Source organism: Somniosus microcephalus, chromosome 8, assembly GCF_052327205.1.
Source record: "Somniosus microcephalus isolate GS21.2 chromosome 8, FLI_Smic_1.0, whole genome shotgun sequence".
Lineage (NCBI taxonomy): Eukaryota > Metazoa > Chordata > Chondrichthyes > Squaliformes > Somniosidae > Somniosus > Somniosus microcephalus.
The window spans coordinates 228,905,053-228,921,096 of NC_140994.1; the positions used below are offsets into that span (position 1 = coordinate 228,905,053).

General features: G+C 47.4%; 1 protein-coding gene across 2 annotated transcripts in view; it reads left to right on the top strand.

Moving 5' to 3' along the window:
- Window positions 1–16,044, top strand: part of LOC147114142 (rho GTPase-activating protein 7) — a 208,314-nt gene that overhangs the window by 173,313 nt on the left and 18,957 nt on the right. For both annotated transcript variants that reach the window (XM_085995769.1, XM_085995770.1), the window contains exons 4-5: window positions 12,079–12,142; window positions 14,543–15,957. In XM_085995769.1, coding sequence (XP_085851895.1) covers window positions 12,079–12,142; window positions 14,543–15,957 — 1,479 coding nt within the window. The remainder of the gene's footprint in view (window positions 1–12,078; window positions 12,143–14,542; window positions 15,958–16,044) is intronic.

The window sequence follows — 16,044 nt, forward strand, 5'->3', positions numbered from 1 at the left end:
TCTCTCTCTCTCTCTCTCTCTCAATCCTAATTGAAATGGGTGCCGGAATTTGCAATCCAGTTCTTTTGGGGCTAAGTCCATGGAACAAACCTACAAACCACTCTGTGCGAGATTGCCATGAAGATAGCTGGTATAGGAAACTGAAATATCACACTAGGTGAAGGGAGATATTCTTCTGAGGCTGAGATTGAAAGGCATTGCTGAGATAGAATAATGCAGTTTACCATGTATCTAATTCGTGCTCTACCTAAAACTGGATCCCACAAATGGAAACCGTTTCCATTTCACAAAAGTTACAGACTATTTTATGTTTCTATCCTCCATATTAATGGATCTATGATAAATGTAGGATACATACCAGGATCTCATTGGATGCATTATTTCCCAGGAAGACCTGACTGAATAATCAAATCACCTTTTTATTATCAGTGTTCTCATTGGTCTAACATCATACCTAACAGGACCTTGACCTGCTTGCTACTTGGGTTATGTATTTTTGAGACCCCTTTGTATTCTAATTCAATATGTGATGGAGTGCAGGGCTTTAATTTAGGCCTATGTTGAATGGCCATAATTGGATAAGGCTGTTTGAAAATCCTACCCAACACATGTTGCCCAACTAGTGTAAAGACTTTAACCAATGTATAATGTTGGATACTTTAAACACTTGCCAATAATTGCTTGTCTCTTAATAAAACCCTAGCCCTTACAAAACAGCAGTCTAAATGTACAGCTCATTACTTCTGTGTAGTCTACAAAGGATCTGAATGTTTCCTTTGGTTTATTTAGAATTCTCATTGGGCATCTGCAGAGCTTCAGATTAACTGAGATACTTGAAGTCACAGCAAAACATTTACATCATGCAAGGCATCACAAATATGAACTAAGTAACAGTGGCCAACTCCTAAGACCACACAATGAAACAGTTGAGCGTTGGGTCTTGCCATTAGCTACTGTTGTATTGCAAAAGGCCTGTGCTAGTTGTTCTGGCTACTGATGCATAGTGTGTTGTCAGTTAGTTCAGGTCTGTGGAGCAATGTAAATTATTATGTAGAGTCAGGAATCCCGGGTTCTGAGCACCACCCAGAATTTATAGCAGAGAGATCCGGCAGGAACTGGGATGTAATAGCTAAATTCTGGTTAATTGCAGGAAATTACAGGGCTTTGTGGTCAACACAGATTAGAGACTGATTCTAAATGTGATGCTATAAATAGTATTTTACTGCAAAAGTATCTGGAAGAGCACTGTTGAACAAAGAAATGCATAAGTGCTACATGTAAAATGTATCTTTTACATTTTATTTTCAATCCTCCATTATTGGATCCACCAATTATCTATTTATATTCAGGTTAGTATAACAGCTCTTGCACATCAATCGCACACTGTCAAGCCTATCCTCACACACGGAGGACTCTTCAATCATGCGGTAATGCATACTTGCGCTTGCGAAGCTACTTAACTTAGTTGGTCTGTTCAACAATCACAACAACTTGTATTTATATAGGGCCTTTAACCTAAAAGGCGCTTCACTGGAGTATTAAAAGACAAAAAATTTGACACAGCCACATAAGGAGAAATTAGGGCCGGAGGCCAAAAGCTTGGTCAAAGAGGTAGGTTTTAAGGAGCGTCTTAAAAGGAGGAAAGTGAGGTGGAGGTTTAGGCAAGGAATTCCAGAGTGTAGAGCCTAGGCAACGGAAGGCACCACCACCAATAGTTGTGTGATTTATAATCAGAGATGCTCAAGCAGGCAGAATTAGGGGAGCGAAGATATCTCGAGGGGGAGTGGTGGTGGGGCGGGGGGGGAGCGGTTTGTGGGGCTGGAGGAGATTAGAGATAGGGAGGGGCAAGTCTATGGAGGGATTTGAAAACAAGGATGAGAATTTTGAAATCGAGGTGTTGCTTAACCGGGAGCCAATGTAGGTCAGCGAGCACAGGGGTGATGGGCGAACGGGACTTGGTGCGAGTTAGGACATGGGCAGCCGAGATTTGGATGACCTCAAGTTTACGTAGGGTAGAATGTGGGAGGCCAGCCAGGATTGCATTGGAATAGTCAAGTCTAGAGGTAACAAAGGCATGGATGAGGGTTTCAGCAGTGGATGAGCTGAGGCAAGGGCTGAGATGGGCGATGTTACGGAGGTGGAAATAGGCGGTTTTAGTTATGCTGCGGATATGTGGTCAGAAGCTCATTTCAGGGTCAAATATGACCCAAGGTTGCAAACAGTGTGGTTCAGCCTCAGACAGATGTTAGGGAGAGGGATGGAGTCAGTGGCTAGGGAATGGAGTTTGTGGCAGGGACCGAAAACAATGGCTTCGGTCTTCCCAATATATAATTGGAGAAAATTTCTGCTCATCCAGAACTGAATGTCCGACAAACAGCCTGACAATTTAGACACTGTGGAGGGGTCGAGAGAAGTGGTAGTGAGGTAGAGCTGGGTGTCGTCAGCGCACATGTGGAAATTGACGCTGTGTTTTCGAATGATGTCACCAAGAGGCAGCATGAAGATGAGAAATAGAAGGGGGCCAAGGATAGATCCTTGGGGGACACCAGAGGTAACGATGCAGGAGCGGGAAGAGAAGCCATTGCAGGTGATTCTCCTGGCTACGATTAGATAGATAAGAATGGAACCAGGCGAGTGCAGTCCCACCCAGTTGGACGACGGTGGAGAGGTGTTGAAGGATGGAGTGGTCAACTGTGTCAAAGGCTGTAGACAAGTCAAGAAGGACGGGAAGGGATAGTTTACCTTTGTCACAGTCACAAAGGATGTCATTTGTGACTTTGATGAGAGCCGTTTCGGTACTGTGGCAAGGGCGGAAACCTGATTGGAGGGATTCAAATATGGAATTGCAGGAAAGATGGGCATGGATTTGGGAGGCAACAACACGTTCAAGGACTTTGGAGAGGAAAGGGAGGTTGGAGATGGGGCGGAAGTTTGCAAGGACGGAGGGGTCAAGGGTTGGTTTTTTTGAGGAGGGGGTGATGACTGCAGATTTGAGGGAGAGGGGGACAGTACCTGAGGAGAGAGAACCGTTAACAATGTCAGCTAACATGGGAGCCAGAAAAGGAAGTTGGGTGGTCAGCAGTTTGGTGGGAATAGGGTCGAGGGTGCAGGAAGTTCGCCTCATGGACAAGATGAGCATGGCAAGGTCATGAGGGGAGATCGGAGAGAAACTGGAGAAAGATGTGAGTTCAGGTCTAGGGCAGGGGTGAACCTTAGAGGAAGTTTGGCCCGGTGGGCTAGGGGAAGGAAGGGTAGTGGCAGAGGCAGCTGAAGGAAGGGTAGTGGCAGAGGCAGCTGAACGGATGGTCTCAATCTTGGAGGCAAAGAAGTCCATGAGCTCCTCACACTTGTTTTCTGAGGTGAGGGTGGAGAAGATAGGGGAGAGGAGTTTAAGAAGATGATTAGCAGTAGAGAATAGGAGCCGGGGTTTATCTTTGCATTCCAGAATGATTCGGGAATAATGAGCAATTTTGGCAGATGAGAACAGGACCCGATAATGCTTTATGTGGTCCAGCCAGATCTGGTGGTGAATGGCTAAACCAATTGTCCACCATATCCTTTTAAATCTGTGTCCCTTGGACATAAGGGAGTGAAGATGAGGACCGTACCAGGGGGACTGGCCAGGGTGAGAGAGTAATTGTTTTAATAGGGACTAAGGCATCAAAGGTGGTGGTGAGGGTGTGGTTGAGCAGATGTAAGAGAGTTGGAAGGGAGTTTTTTCCAGGGGTGGACACAGAAGGAAGTAGGATTGGGGGTGGAAGGGGGATGTGGGTGGAGAGCGATATGAGGAAATGGTCAGAGATGGCCTTATCTGCAATTGATATGATGGGTGTAGAGAGGCCACGAGAGATGGCAGGGTTGAGGGGGTGGCCATGAATATGGGTTGGGGAGTTTACATGGTGGGAGAGATTAAGGGAAGATAGGAGGCTAATGAACTCAGAGGAGAGAGAGCATGATGAATTGAGATGCAGGTTGAAATTACCGAGGATGAGAAGCCATTCAGTGCAGAGGCTGAGTGAGGGGAGCAGTGAAGATATCGCTGTAATAAAATTTTATGGTTCTTGGGTGGGCAGTAGAGAACAAGAATGTTAACTGAATGTGAGATCTCAAAGGAGGAGAAAGTGCCGGAGGAGTAGGGGGACAGACCAAAGTGTGATTTGGTGATGAGAGCCACACCGCCACCATGGCGGTCTGAGCGGGGCAAGTGGTGGAGGGTATAGCCAGACAGGAAGGCTTCATTTAAGGGTAAGATGTCATCACCCCACAACCAAGTTTCCGTCAAGGCTATGATGTCGAAGCAATCATCCACGATAAGCTCCTGGATGGCAAGGGCCTTGTTCGCAAATGAACGGATATTATGGAGGGAGATGCGGAGAGGGTCGGTGATGGCTGCCACACTGCCAGCGTCCATAGGGTCAGCGATTGGGGGGGAGATTGGCAAGATTTGCCCCCAGTGGGCGCGCTAGGCAGGAAGGTCGGTGAGAGAGTAGGATGGGGCAGTTGGTGTTGCTGCTCGTAAGGCGTTAGCGACAAGTGCCTCGATAGGCCCTTCGTAGGATGCCAAGAGAAGCACAGAGGGAAGTTGTAGGCTTATCTAAGCCTGGGATGGTGGCAGGAGAGTAGGAAGGTCGAAGGATTGGGGTAGGGATTTGGGAGGGCAGAGTATCCAAGAGAGGAGAGGTGAAAGGAGGCACAATGACAGGAGAGAGCGGTCAGGGAGGGATAGAGAGAAAAGGAGGAAAGTGGAAAAGTATTGAATGGTTCAGGTCCGGAGCGGCAGCGAAAGTGCACGCGCGAATGGACATGGGAAAAGCTCAGGTTACATAGGCCTGTTTAAATGTAGTCATTAATGGAATACATATTTCCTGGTAGCAGGGAATAGTTTGGAGACAATAGTAGGGAGACCAAGATGCAGGATGGGGCCAGCATGGAGCATCGATGCACCGCTGTTCAAAGCAGGTGAGTGAAGTCCAGAAGCTATTTGAAGGGTAGAGAGTTCGAGGATGGAGGTTGCTGCTGTAGGAATGAGAGTCGGCAGCAGTGTAGAAAGCTGACAGCTAAATTGACGTAAGTTGGAGGTGACCGTAGATCAAAGCGGCGGAGAAAAAGTAAAACCACAAGCCAGCGACCAGCAAAGCTGAAAACCAGTAGAACGAGTCACTGGACAGCGAATGAAGCAGCAGCTGCTACCTAGGAGCCAGCAGAGCTGAAAAACCAGTAGAACCAGTTCAGCAGAGACCCAGCCACATTTTAAGGACTGCTCAGGACCCCTGGACTACTCAATTGTCCAGTTTGTAAAGTTACTTTTTTGTGATGAGAAACCTCAGCCACAGATTTTAATATCATGTGTGGACTGTAATTTGATATAAATTAAACTAGAGCACTTTAAGTATCTGAAGAGTATTACCTGTCTGACAGCAGCTAGTATTATTGCCACTGGCCCCATGTCTGTGTCTGAAAGTAAGCATTTGCATCCACACACTGCTGTATTTTTCTCCTAATGTTTTGCTGACTCTTAAGATTCTTGCATCATAAGTCTTTATCCATGCTTAAATCAAGATGCTTATCTCCATGTTGATAATTGGTGGTTTTATAGATCTAGATATCAATTTAATCACACTGTACAGGAGCCATTACATAAGTGTATGCCAGAAAGAGATTAGAGCAACTCCAAAATAATGACTGCATAGAGATATGTTCTTATTGTCTGCTGCTGGTGATCATGTGAAACTTTGACAGAACTGTGTTCTCCAAATGGTAGATATTAAATTTCAAACTGGATCTTTTTTGATCAAAACAAAGTGAGGATCAGCAGGAAAAGATGAAATTCAGGAGAAAAAAAATCCCTTTCTGTACCTTCTGTTGGAAATTTTACATCCCTCACGACATCATCCTGATATCCCACGCCCTCACTAAAACACATTTGGCACTAATATCTGCCGTGGCTCAATGGTAGCACTCTCGCCTCTAGGTCAGAAGGTTGTGGGTTCAAATTCCACTCGAGTGCCAGAACTGAGGGAGTGCTGCACTGTCGGAGGTGCCATCTTTCAGATGAGATGTTAAACTGAGGCCCTCTCGGGTAACGTAAAAGATCCTGTGATGAAATATGTCATTCATCAGACTCTGTAGTTAACTGTATATATTGTATTGCCTGCTCCGGTGTTTGTACCTTGTATTGTGTATAGGGCACCGCCCCCTTTGTGTGTCGGCTCCGCCCATACCTGGCCCTAATTAAGACAAGTTCAGGCTTGTCCTGCAGTAGAACAGCAGCATGCCAGGTGAAGCTAGCTACAGCCACCGGCATCTTTTCTTTGCTAATAAAAGCCTTGCTTTATTCTGCTAACTTCGAGTCTTGGAGTTATTGAGGCACGTCAATTTTATTAGCAAACTTTTAACGATGGATCAACTTTTGAAACCGGAACGCTTGGATTTGGACCCGCATGCTTCGGATGCATCGGCACGGTTTGGACACTGGTTCCAGTGCTTGGAATTCTTTATGGTCAACTCCGAAGCCGTCACAGCCTCTACAGCCACCGGAGATGTGAAACTCGGGATCCTACAGAATCGGGTAAGCCACCGGGTTTTTCCACTCATACAAGACGCCGCCAGCTACCTGGATGCCTGTAACATCCTAAAGGCCCACTATCAGCGGCCTACCAACGAAGTGTACGCCAGGCACCTACTTGCTACCTGCACACAGCGACCCGGAGAGTCGCTAGAGGACTTTCTAGTCACCCTAAAAGTGCTTGGCAAAGACTGCAAATGCAAAGACGTGAAAGCCACGGTATACATAGACGAGCTGATTCGGGATGCCTTTATCGCAGGCCTTAGCTCTAATTATATCCGGCAGAGACTGCTAGAGAAAACGGGCCTTGATCTGACACAGGCTGTGGACACAGCGCGATCGTTGGATGTGGCCCAGAAGAACTCTGACTCCTACTCGGCAGGCCGCGCGGCCCACGCCGCCTCTGTTCCCCAGCCCGGTAGCCCAACACCGTCGGGGCCCTGCTCTCCCCCCAGAAGCCCTACGACCGCCGCGACGCATCGGGGCCCCAAATGCTACTTCTGTGGGCAGCCGAAGCACACCAGGAACCTGTGCCTGGCGAAAGGCACCACCTGCGTTAAGTGCGGTAAGAAGGGGCACTTTGGGAAGGTGTGCAGAGGGAACCCCGCAGGCAAAACCGCCACCGCCACGTGCGCGCCATGGGAGCGGCCATCTTGGACGCCATCTTGTCCGACCTCGTGGGGGTCCGCCATCTCGCGAGCAGACAGCGTGGACGCCATCTTACCCGGCCTCGTGTGGCCCACCATCTTGTCCCGATCAGGGCCCTACAGTGGCGTCGATCACAGTGGACCAGTCCAGACCGCACCCACTATCCAAATCGATGGTGGACATTGAGGTAAACGGGTGCAAGGTTAAATGTTTAATTGACAGCGGGAGCACAGAGAGCTTCATTCACCCTGAGCTGGTACAACGACTCTCTCTAACTATAGTCCCTACTCAGGGCAGGATCTCTATGGCCGACAAAACCCAGATATCGACTATTGCGGGTTACTGCGCGGTACGATTGTCCGTTAAAGACACTGGCCTAGAAATTGAGTGCCCTTAGCGCCGATTTTGCGGCGCTAGAGGGCCTAGCGCTGCATTTGGCGCCGGCGCCGAAATTGCCTGGGGCCCTTACGCCGCGGTAGACCGGTAGCGCTGCGCCGGCACCGATGACGTCATCGGTGTGCGCAGCGTCCCGGTTGCCATGCCGACGGGCCCCAGCGCCGAAATTCAGTTGCGGCCGCCTCGCCCGTGACAGCCGCAACTAAGACTCTGGCAACAGAGTCTTACGAGTCTTTGCGCCGGCGCATTAAAGGCCCCGCGGCGGCCGGCCGCTTTCCCGCCGGCCGCCTGGCCGCAGCTCCCTCCCCGGACTTCCCCCCCCCCCCCCCCCCCCGGAACAGAAGCAAGCCCGGCACTTGTCCGAGGTGCCGGGCTCATTTTTTAAAAGATTTTCGCGAGCCGCGATCGGGTGCAGGCAGCTCCTCCTTAAGGGAAGGAGGAGGCCTGCACTTCCCGAGCCTGCCGCACCGCATCGGGTGCCGCAGCGCCGGAATTGCGGCGCGAAACGGCAGTTAGCGCCGATTTACCGCCGCAAAGACCCTTCAGTAGCGCCGGCAGCCGTTTGGGCGCGGCCCTGCTGAATTTTTGGCGCGCGCAGGGGGACTTAGCGCCGGCACTAACTTCCGGCGCTAAAGCCCTGGCTAAGCCAAAACTCAATTTCTAGGCCACTGTATATAATAATTTTAAACTGTTAATTATGAAAGATTTATGTGTGAGCGTGATCTTGGGCCTGGATTTTCAGTGCCACCACCAAAGCATCACGCTCAATTTCGGTGGGACCCAGCCGTCCCTCACAGTGTGCGGTCTGGCTACCCTGAAGGTAAAGCCGCCTTCGCTATTCGCGAACCTTACCCCTAACTGCCGGCCAATAGCGACCAAAAGCAGGAGGTACAGCTGGGTGGACAGGCGGTTTATCGCGACCGAGGTAGACAGGCTCCTGAAGGAGCGCATTATTGAACGCAGCAACAGCCCGTGGCGTGCCCAAGTGGTGGTGGTGAGGGGTAGCGAGAAGAAGCGGATGGTGATTGACTATAGTCAAACAGTCAACATCTATACACAACTAGACGCCTACCCGCTACCCCGCATATCCGAGATGGTGAACCAAATCGCCCAATATCGGGTGTTCTCCACCATCGACCTCAAGTCAGCGTACCACCAGCTCCCTATCAGACCAGAGGACCGTTCGTACACCGCCTTCGAGGCAAACGGACGCCTCTACCAGTTCCTCAGAGTCCCCTTTGGGGTGACGAATGGGGTCTTGGTCTTTCAGAGGGAGATGGACCGCATGGTCGATGACCACCACTTGCAGGCAACCTTCCCCTATCTCGACAACGTCACCATCTGCGGCCACAACCAACAGGACCACGACTCAAACCTCGCGAGGTTTCTGAAAACCGCACAAAAACTCAACCTCACCTACAACGAGGACAAGTGCATTTTCAACACCACGCGCCTCTGCATACTAGGCAGCGTGGTGGAGAATGGAGAAATCGGACCAGACCCCGACCGATTGCGCCCCCTATGGGAGCTGCCCCTGCCCAACACTCCCAAAGCCCTGAAAAGGTGCCTGGGGTTATTCTCGTATTATGCCCAATGGGTCCCTAACTACTCCGATAAAGCCCGTCCCCTCTTGAAAGCATCCTCTTTCCCGCTCTCTGCTGAGGCCCATGCTGGCTTCAAAAGCATTAAGCAGGATATTGAGCGGGCCACGCTACAGGCAGTGGACGAGAACACTCCCTTTCAAGTGGAAAGTGATGTGTCTGACTTTGCCTTGGCGGCCACCCTCAACCAGGCAGGGCGGCCCGTAGCTTTCTTCTCGAGGACCCTCCAGGGGCCCGAGATCAGACACTCCTCCGTGGAAAAGGAGGCCCAAGCCATCGTGGAGGCAGTGCGCCACTGGCGGCACTACCTAGCCGGCAAACGCTTCACCCTACTTACCGACCAGCGGTCGGTAGCGTTTATGTTCAATAATAAACAGAGGGGGAAGATTAAAAATGATAAGATTCTTAGGTGGCGGGTCTAGCTCTCCACCTTCGAGTACGACATCATATACCGGCCGGGGGCCCTTAACGAATCCCCCGACGCCCTCTCACGAGGGATGTGTGCCAACGCCACCGGGGATCGGCTACAGACCCTCCACAATGACCTCTGCCACCCAGGGGTCACACGGCTGTTCCACTTCATAAAGTCCCGCAACTTACCCTACTCGATTGAGGAAGTTCGGTCTCTGACCAGGAACTGCCGCACTTGCGCTGAGTGCAAGCCTCGGTTCTACCGCCCTGATAGAGCCCACCTAATCAAAGCTACACGGCCCTTTGAGCGGCTTAGCTTAGATTTCAAGGGCACCCTCCCATCCGTCGACCGCAATGTTTACTTCCTGAACATTGTGGACGAATACTCCCGTTTCCCATTCGCCTTCCCCTGCCCAGACATGACCAGCGCCACGGTCATTAAATGCCTCAACAGCCTGTTCTGCCTGTTCGGTATGCCAAGCTATATCCACACGGATAGGGGGGCGGCCTTCATGAGTGAAGAGCTACGCCAGTACATGCTGTCCAAGGGGATTGCCACGAGCCGTACCACCAGCTACAACCCCCGGGGTAACGGTCAGGTGGAGCGAGAGAACGGGACAGTATGGAGGGCAGTCACCCTAACTCTAAGGACCAAGGGCCTCCCTATCTCCCGCTGGCAGGAAGTCCTCCCAGATGTGCTCCACTCAATATGGTCACTATTGTGTACCGCCACTAATGCCACGCCTCATGAGCTAATGTTTGTGTTTCCCCGGAAATCCACCTCAGGCGTATCCATACCGTCATGGCTCTCCACCCCAGGTCCAGTACTTCTGCGGAAGCATGTGAGGGGCCACAAGACGGACCCTCTCGTGGAGCCAGTGCACCTGCTCCACGCCAACCCACAATATGCGTATGTCCGGCACGCCGACGGACGGGAGGACACTGTGTCCATAAAAGACCTCGCCCCAGCCGGTAACAACAACAACAACAACAACCACAACAACTATTACCCACCCACTTACCCACCCACTCCACCCACTAATATTTCATCACGCCCGGAAGAACACCAGCCAACGGTACACCCACCACCTACTCCGTCAACAACCCTGGTGGCGCCCCCGGCAGAGACCCAGGAGACCACCCGGGACACCCAGCCGGCACCCGCAGCACCGCAACCGTTACGTCGGTCACAGAGGACTATCACACCCCCGGACAGACTAAATCTGTAGAAGGGGTGAATGTGATGAAATATGTCATTCATCAGACTCTGTAGTTAACTGTATATATTGTATTGCCTGCTCCGGTGTTTGTACCTTGTATTGTGTATAGGGCACCGCCCCCTTTGTGTGTCGGCTCCGCCCATACCTGGCCCTACTTAAGACAAGTTCAGGCTTGTCCTGCAGTAGAACAGCAGCACGCCAGGTGAAGCTAGCTGCAGCCACCGGCATCTTTTCTTTGCTAATAAAAGCCTTGCTTTATTCTGCTAACTTCGAGTCTTGGAGTTATTGAGGCACGTCAGATCCCATGGCACTATTTTGAAGAAGAACAGGGGAGTTCTCACTGGTGTCCTGGCCAATATTTATCCCTCTTTCTTTCTTCCCCATAATAACCTATACCTTTCACATTGTTTATAATTCATTATTAGAGAAACTTGATACAGTCCTTACTCTACAGTGCTCGCTCAGTTGTAGCATTCTCAGTTCTGAGTTAGAAAGTTGAGTTCAAGCTTCAACATCCGGACTCAAACAGATAATCTAAGATAACACTTCCTGCAATACTGAAGGAATGCTGCTGCTATCTTTCAGGTGAGATGTTAAACTGAGGCTCCATCTTGTTTGTTGAGGTTATGGAAAAAATGCCATGGAGCAACTTTGAAGAAGAGCAGGGACTTCTCCCTGTATCCTGGTCAACATTCATTCCTCAACCAACATACAAAGCCGATTCTGGTCATTCACTTCATTGCTGTTTGTGGGACCTTGCTGTGTGCAAAACTGGCTGCCAGGTTTGTTTGCATAACCAGTGACTACACTTCAGGAGTAATTCATTGGCTGTGAAGCACTTTGAGACGTCCTGAGGGTGTGAAAGGCGCTATATAAATACAGGTTGTTTCTTGTGTGGATTTAGGATTGATATTGAGTAATCAACATTTGGAATGGTAGAATATGGAATCAAAAGCTGTTCAATCATTTGAGAGAAAATTAGATGTGATGGGGAGGCTAGGTTTTTCAATTTAAGATGGGCTGACTAGCCTTCCTCATCCATATTCAGATTTTAATCTATAATCTGTCCCTCATTAATCTTGGTAGATCAAGACACACAGCACTTGTATGTAGACTAATTAAATAGATTTGGATGAGTATGTATATATGTGTGTACTAAAACACCACAGAGGGAGCTGGGTTACTTTCTTAATATTTTTAAAGCCTATATATTAATTTAGACATTTACTTTTTTCAGACGATTAAAAACACTGAACAAATGTGCAATGATGAAATTGGAAATTGGTAGAGAGAGGAGAAAGGTAAGTTCAGTCTTCATGCACTTTATTTTTTCCCATATGATTTGGAATTTAAAATACTGAATAGAATTTCTTAAGCAATATCCATGATCTGTATGAGAAATTGAGACTCCTGGCAGTCCATGAATATATCTCATTGGTATACCAATGTATCCTGTGCTGGAATGGTATGTCACTGGATTAACATTATATTGTTCCATGTGGTTAGTTCCCAGTCTCAACCAAGCCTTTCAGAGGAAGGAAAATCTGAGGGTGAAACAACACAGAACTCACACACTTCATAAGATGTATCATTGATGGTGACCTGGCAGATGTTCCTGGGCTACCCTTCCCACTGGGGAGTGGTGTATGGTTGGGGTGGGGGACTGAAAAAGTAAAGGAACATATTTCCCTTGAGAGGAAATTTACAAATGTGGTGTGGACCAACAGGTCTTCTGTCCTACCTTAATCTAGTTTGAATCTTCAAACATCTTTATTAACAGTCAAGCCTGAAAATGACACAATTTAATCACCATGGAAAATGTTTTAAATTCTAGGTATGCCAGAAAACTCCCCTCCTTCCACAAGTTTCTTTCAAGTTTCACGCTCTTTATTTCTCTATTTGTACTTCAAACATTATATTCTTTTATAGAGTTTTCACATAGAACAAAGTCTGAACAAGAACTACCACCATTTATGGGATTAAAACTAAGACAACAATGAGAACTGATTTTTTTTTCAACAATAGAAATCAACGTTGCAAAATTGTACTGTAAGAATTGCTGATCCTTGCTGCAGAATCCTACTTAGAAGAGAACATTCCTTGGAGCACAAAGCCCTGTTCTTCTGTTCAGTTTTAACTCTCATTGTAACTAGGTTTTTGACGTTTTCTAGTTCCTTGCTCACAAACAAAAGGGAAAAACCCTCACACAGCTGTGACTTTTTATTATAAAGTACTGTACAGATATAGCTTGAAAATAATAGCTGTTCCTTTTCAATACATAAATAAATTAGGCCAGTCAATATATTGATCTCCAAATAAGAAAAATTTACTAGCGAGCAAAATGCACCTTTGATGAGTAACTGTAAATCAATCTGCCTTTACCGAGACTACATTGTGCTTCAAGTCATTTCCCCATGATAAGTCCTCTCTTCTTACATAAGGTGTTCTGGAAAAATATGCACAAGGGCATGACTTCATGTTGATTCTTTGAGAGCTACAAATCATAGGATAATACAATGTACCTTTTTTGAAGGGATGTAACTAAAAGCAATAGCAAGCAACTATTTAAGAGGTATGTGTATTAATAAATGATGCGGATGGAAAGAATGCCATAGCTACATGTCTATTTGATGTTCGACTAAGGGGTGAGCTGGCTACGTAATTCACTTTGTAAGATGTATAAAATGTACTCTCCCACTTCAAAATCACTTATTTTAATTGCTTCTAGCTTCAATTCCCTTCATCATGCTAGGCTGCCATCTCAAACTGTCAGGAGGTGTGAAATGTTACACCCCGCTGGACCCTGAGCTCAGCTTCCTTTGCACACGTGCTTCATTAGCACAACTGATTTTTTTCCATCGCTACAATGCGATCCTTCTCTCCTTCCACTGCCAAAAACCATGCCTTCATCATCCAAGGTCTCTAACACCCTCCTAGCTGGCTTCCCCACCTCAACCCTCCAAGTTTCAACTCATCCAAGACACCACAAACCATGTGCTCACCCACACAAAGTCCCACACCCTCATCACTGCTGACCTCTCCCAAGTTCTTCTGGCAACCCATTCCTCAGCATATTGATGTCAAAATTCTTGTTTTAAATCTCTCCATGGCTTTGGCTCATCCCACACCAGCATCATGATCCCAGCGTGCACTGTCTGCTCCTCTTAACACTGAATTTCTCGCCCCTACCTCCCTCTGTTCCACTATCAGCGGCTGATCATCCAACCTCTACTTTCCACCCCTCTGGAACTCTCTACCCAGTTCTGTTTACCTTGCCTTGCTTCCTTTTTAAAAAAAGTAAAATCAAAATCATCTTCCAAAACATCCTTTTTCAACCACGCCTTGGATTCCTCACTCTAGCTTCTCCATCTTTCCTTTTATCCTATAGAGTGCTTTTTTCTTCTTATTTGAAAACACTCAAATTTCAGCATGTGAAGAACACCATATAAATGCAAATTATTGTTCATTTTATGTAATCAATTATGTAACATATTGAGGATTCTGTTTAAAGCTTTCTTTGAATATAACTATGAGCAAATTTTGCTCTTCTCACTCCCAGCCCTGATGATAAAGGTGAAACATGAGAGATGAGAAGGAATTCAATAATTCACCAAAGAGTCATGCCCTGAGTGTTGGCATTTGTTTTTATCAGTCTTTGCACAGAGTCAATTCTTGCTTTTCTTTTCTTTTTCCACATTCAGAGTGATGATTCTGAAGATGAAGAGCCTTGTGCCATCAGCAATAAATGGACTTTTCAAAGGGACTACAAGCGATGGTCTCGTGTGGAGACATTAGAGCTTTTCCACCCAGAAAATATCTCCTTGCCTGGTAGCCCATGTTTGAAGAGCATCGACAGCGATGATCTCCTGTTCCCAGAGATGGGAGAGAAACACGAGGTGTCATCAATTCACAGCAGCAGCAGCAGTGGAGGCAGTGATAGTATCAGCTTACCAAAGAACTCTGAAACCCACATTACAGATTTTGAGACTAGTCGAAGTTCCTCAAGGTGTTCCTCAATTAAATTGCCTTCTGCAGACTCTTCCTTCAGCGGCCCACCATCCCCTAATGAGCTTTCGAGTTTTAGCATTGATGAAAAGATCACCAAAAAATGCTCAAAGACGAAGGGAAAGGGTTTGTTAAAGAAAATGGAAAGGCTTCGATTAAGAAGTTCAAGCCAGAAAAAGGGCAATCACCCAAAACTCAAGCCACTTATCAGTGCACCTGTGCTTCAAGAGGGATTTGATGAAGAAAAATTGAGAAATCTCAATTGTGTTGACATTGCAGAACTTGATGAGCCCTTTCTTGGACAAAGCCTATCTTATTCCTCCCAAACCTGCAGCAGTAGCAGTCAATCAGAAAACAGTAGTACTGTGAGCACACCCAGCCCTGTCCCAAGAACACGGAGCCAAACCTTGAGTAGAAAACGAGGTGGAATGTATATGGAGAATTTTAATTCAGCTCCACCACCTTGCATGAGTATTGGCCAACAGAACTATATGAATGAGAAAGGTCAACATGATTATCTTATTTTTCAGATTCCACAGGGTCACAAACCAGGAACATTTCCTAAAGCACTTCAGCATGGCATTTTATCACCGATAGACAACACTTCAGTAAATTGGAGAACTGGTAGTTTCCATGGTTATCGTCGGGGTAGATTTGGGAGGGACAGTAGGGTGAGCAGTTCAAAAGAGATAGATAGTGGACACAACTCCCATAATTTGTTGGATAATCGAATGAGCATTTATGATAATGTCCCAGGGGTCCATGTTCACCTGAACAATGGAGAGGTAGCAGATGCAGCTGATGATGATGTGTTTGCAGAACTAGATGATGTCATGGAGCATGTGAATGGCCTCCAAAGACTAGTGAACAAGTGGACAGAAAAGTTTTCTGATGAAGGAGAATCAGATTCTGCAAATGACTCGACCTCTCCTTACCCATCCTCTCCAAAGGACATCCATCTGGAGATAGAGAAACACCTTGGGTGTGTTAATGAGGAAGCACCAGCTAATAATCTGGATAATGCTGAAAGGTCTGTCAATGAATTGGACCCATCAGTAGTCCATTATGAGAGAGACTCTGGAGTTGGCTCATCTTTAACGCATGCTAACAGGTATTAACTATTGATCATTTTCCTTGACGAGGAATTGCGTGAAGGACCAGAAGGGTTTCACACTATATTTACAATATAGTAAAAACT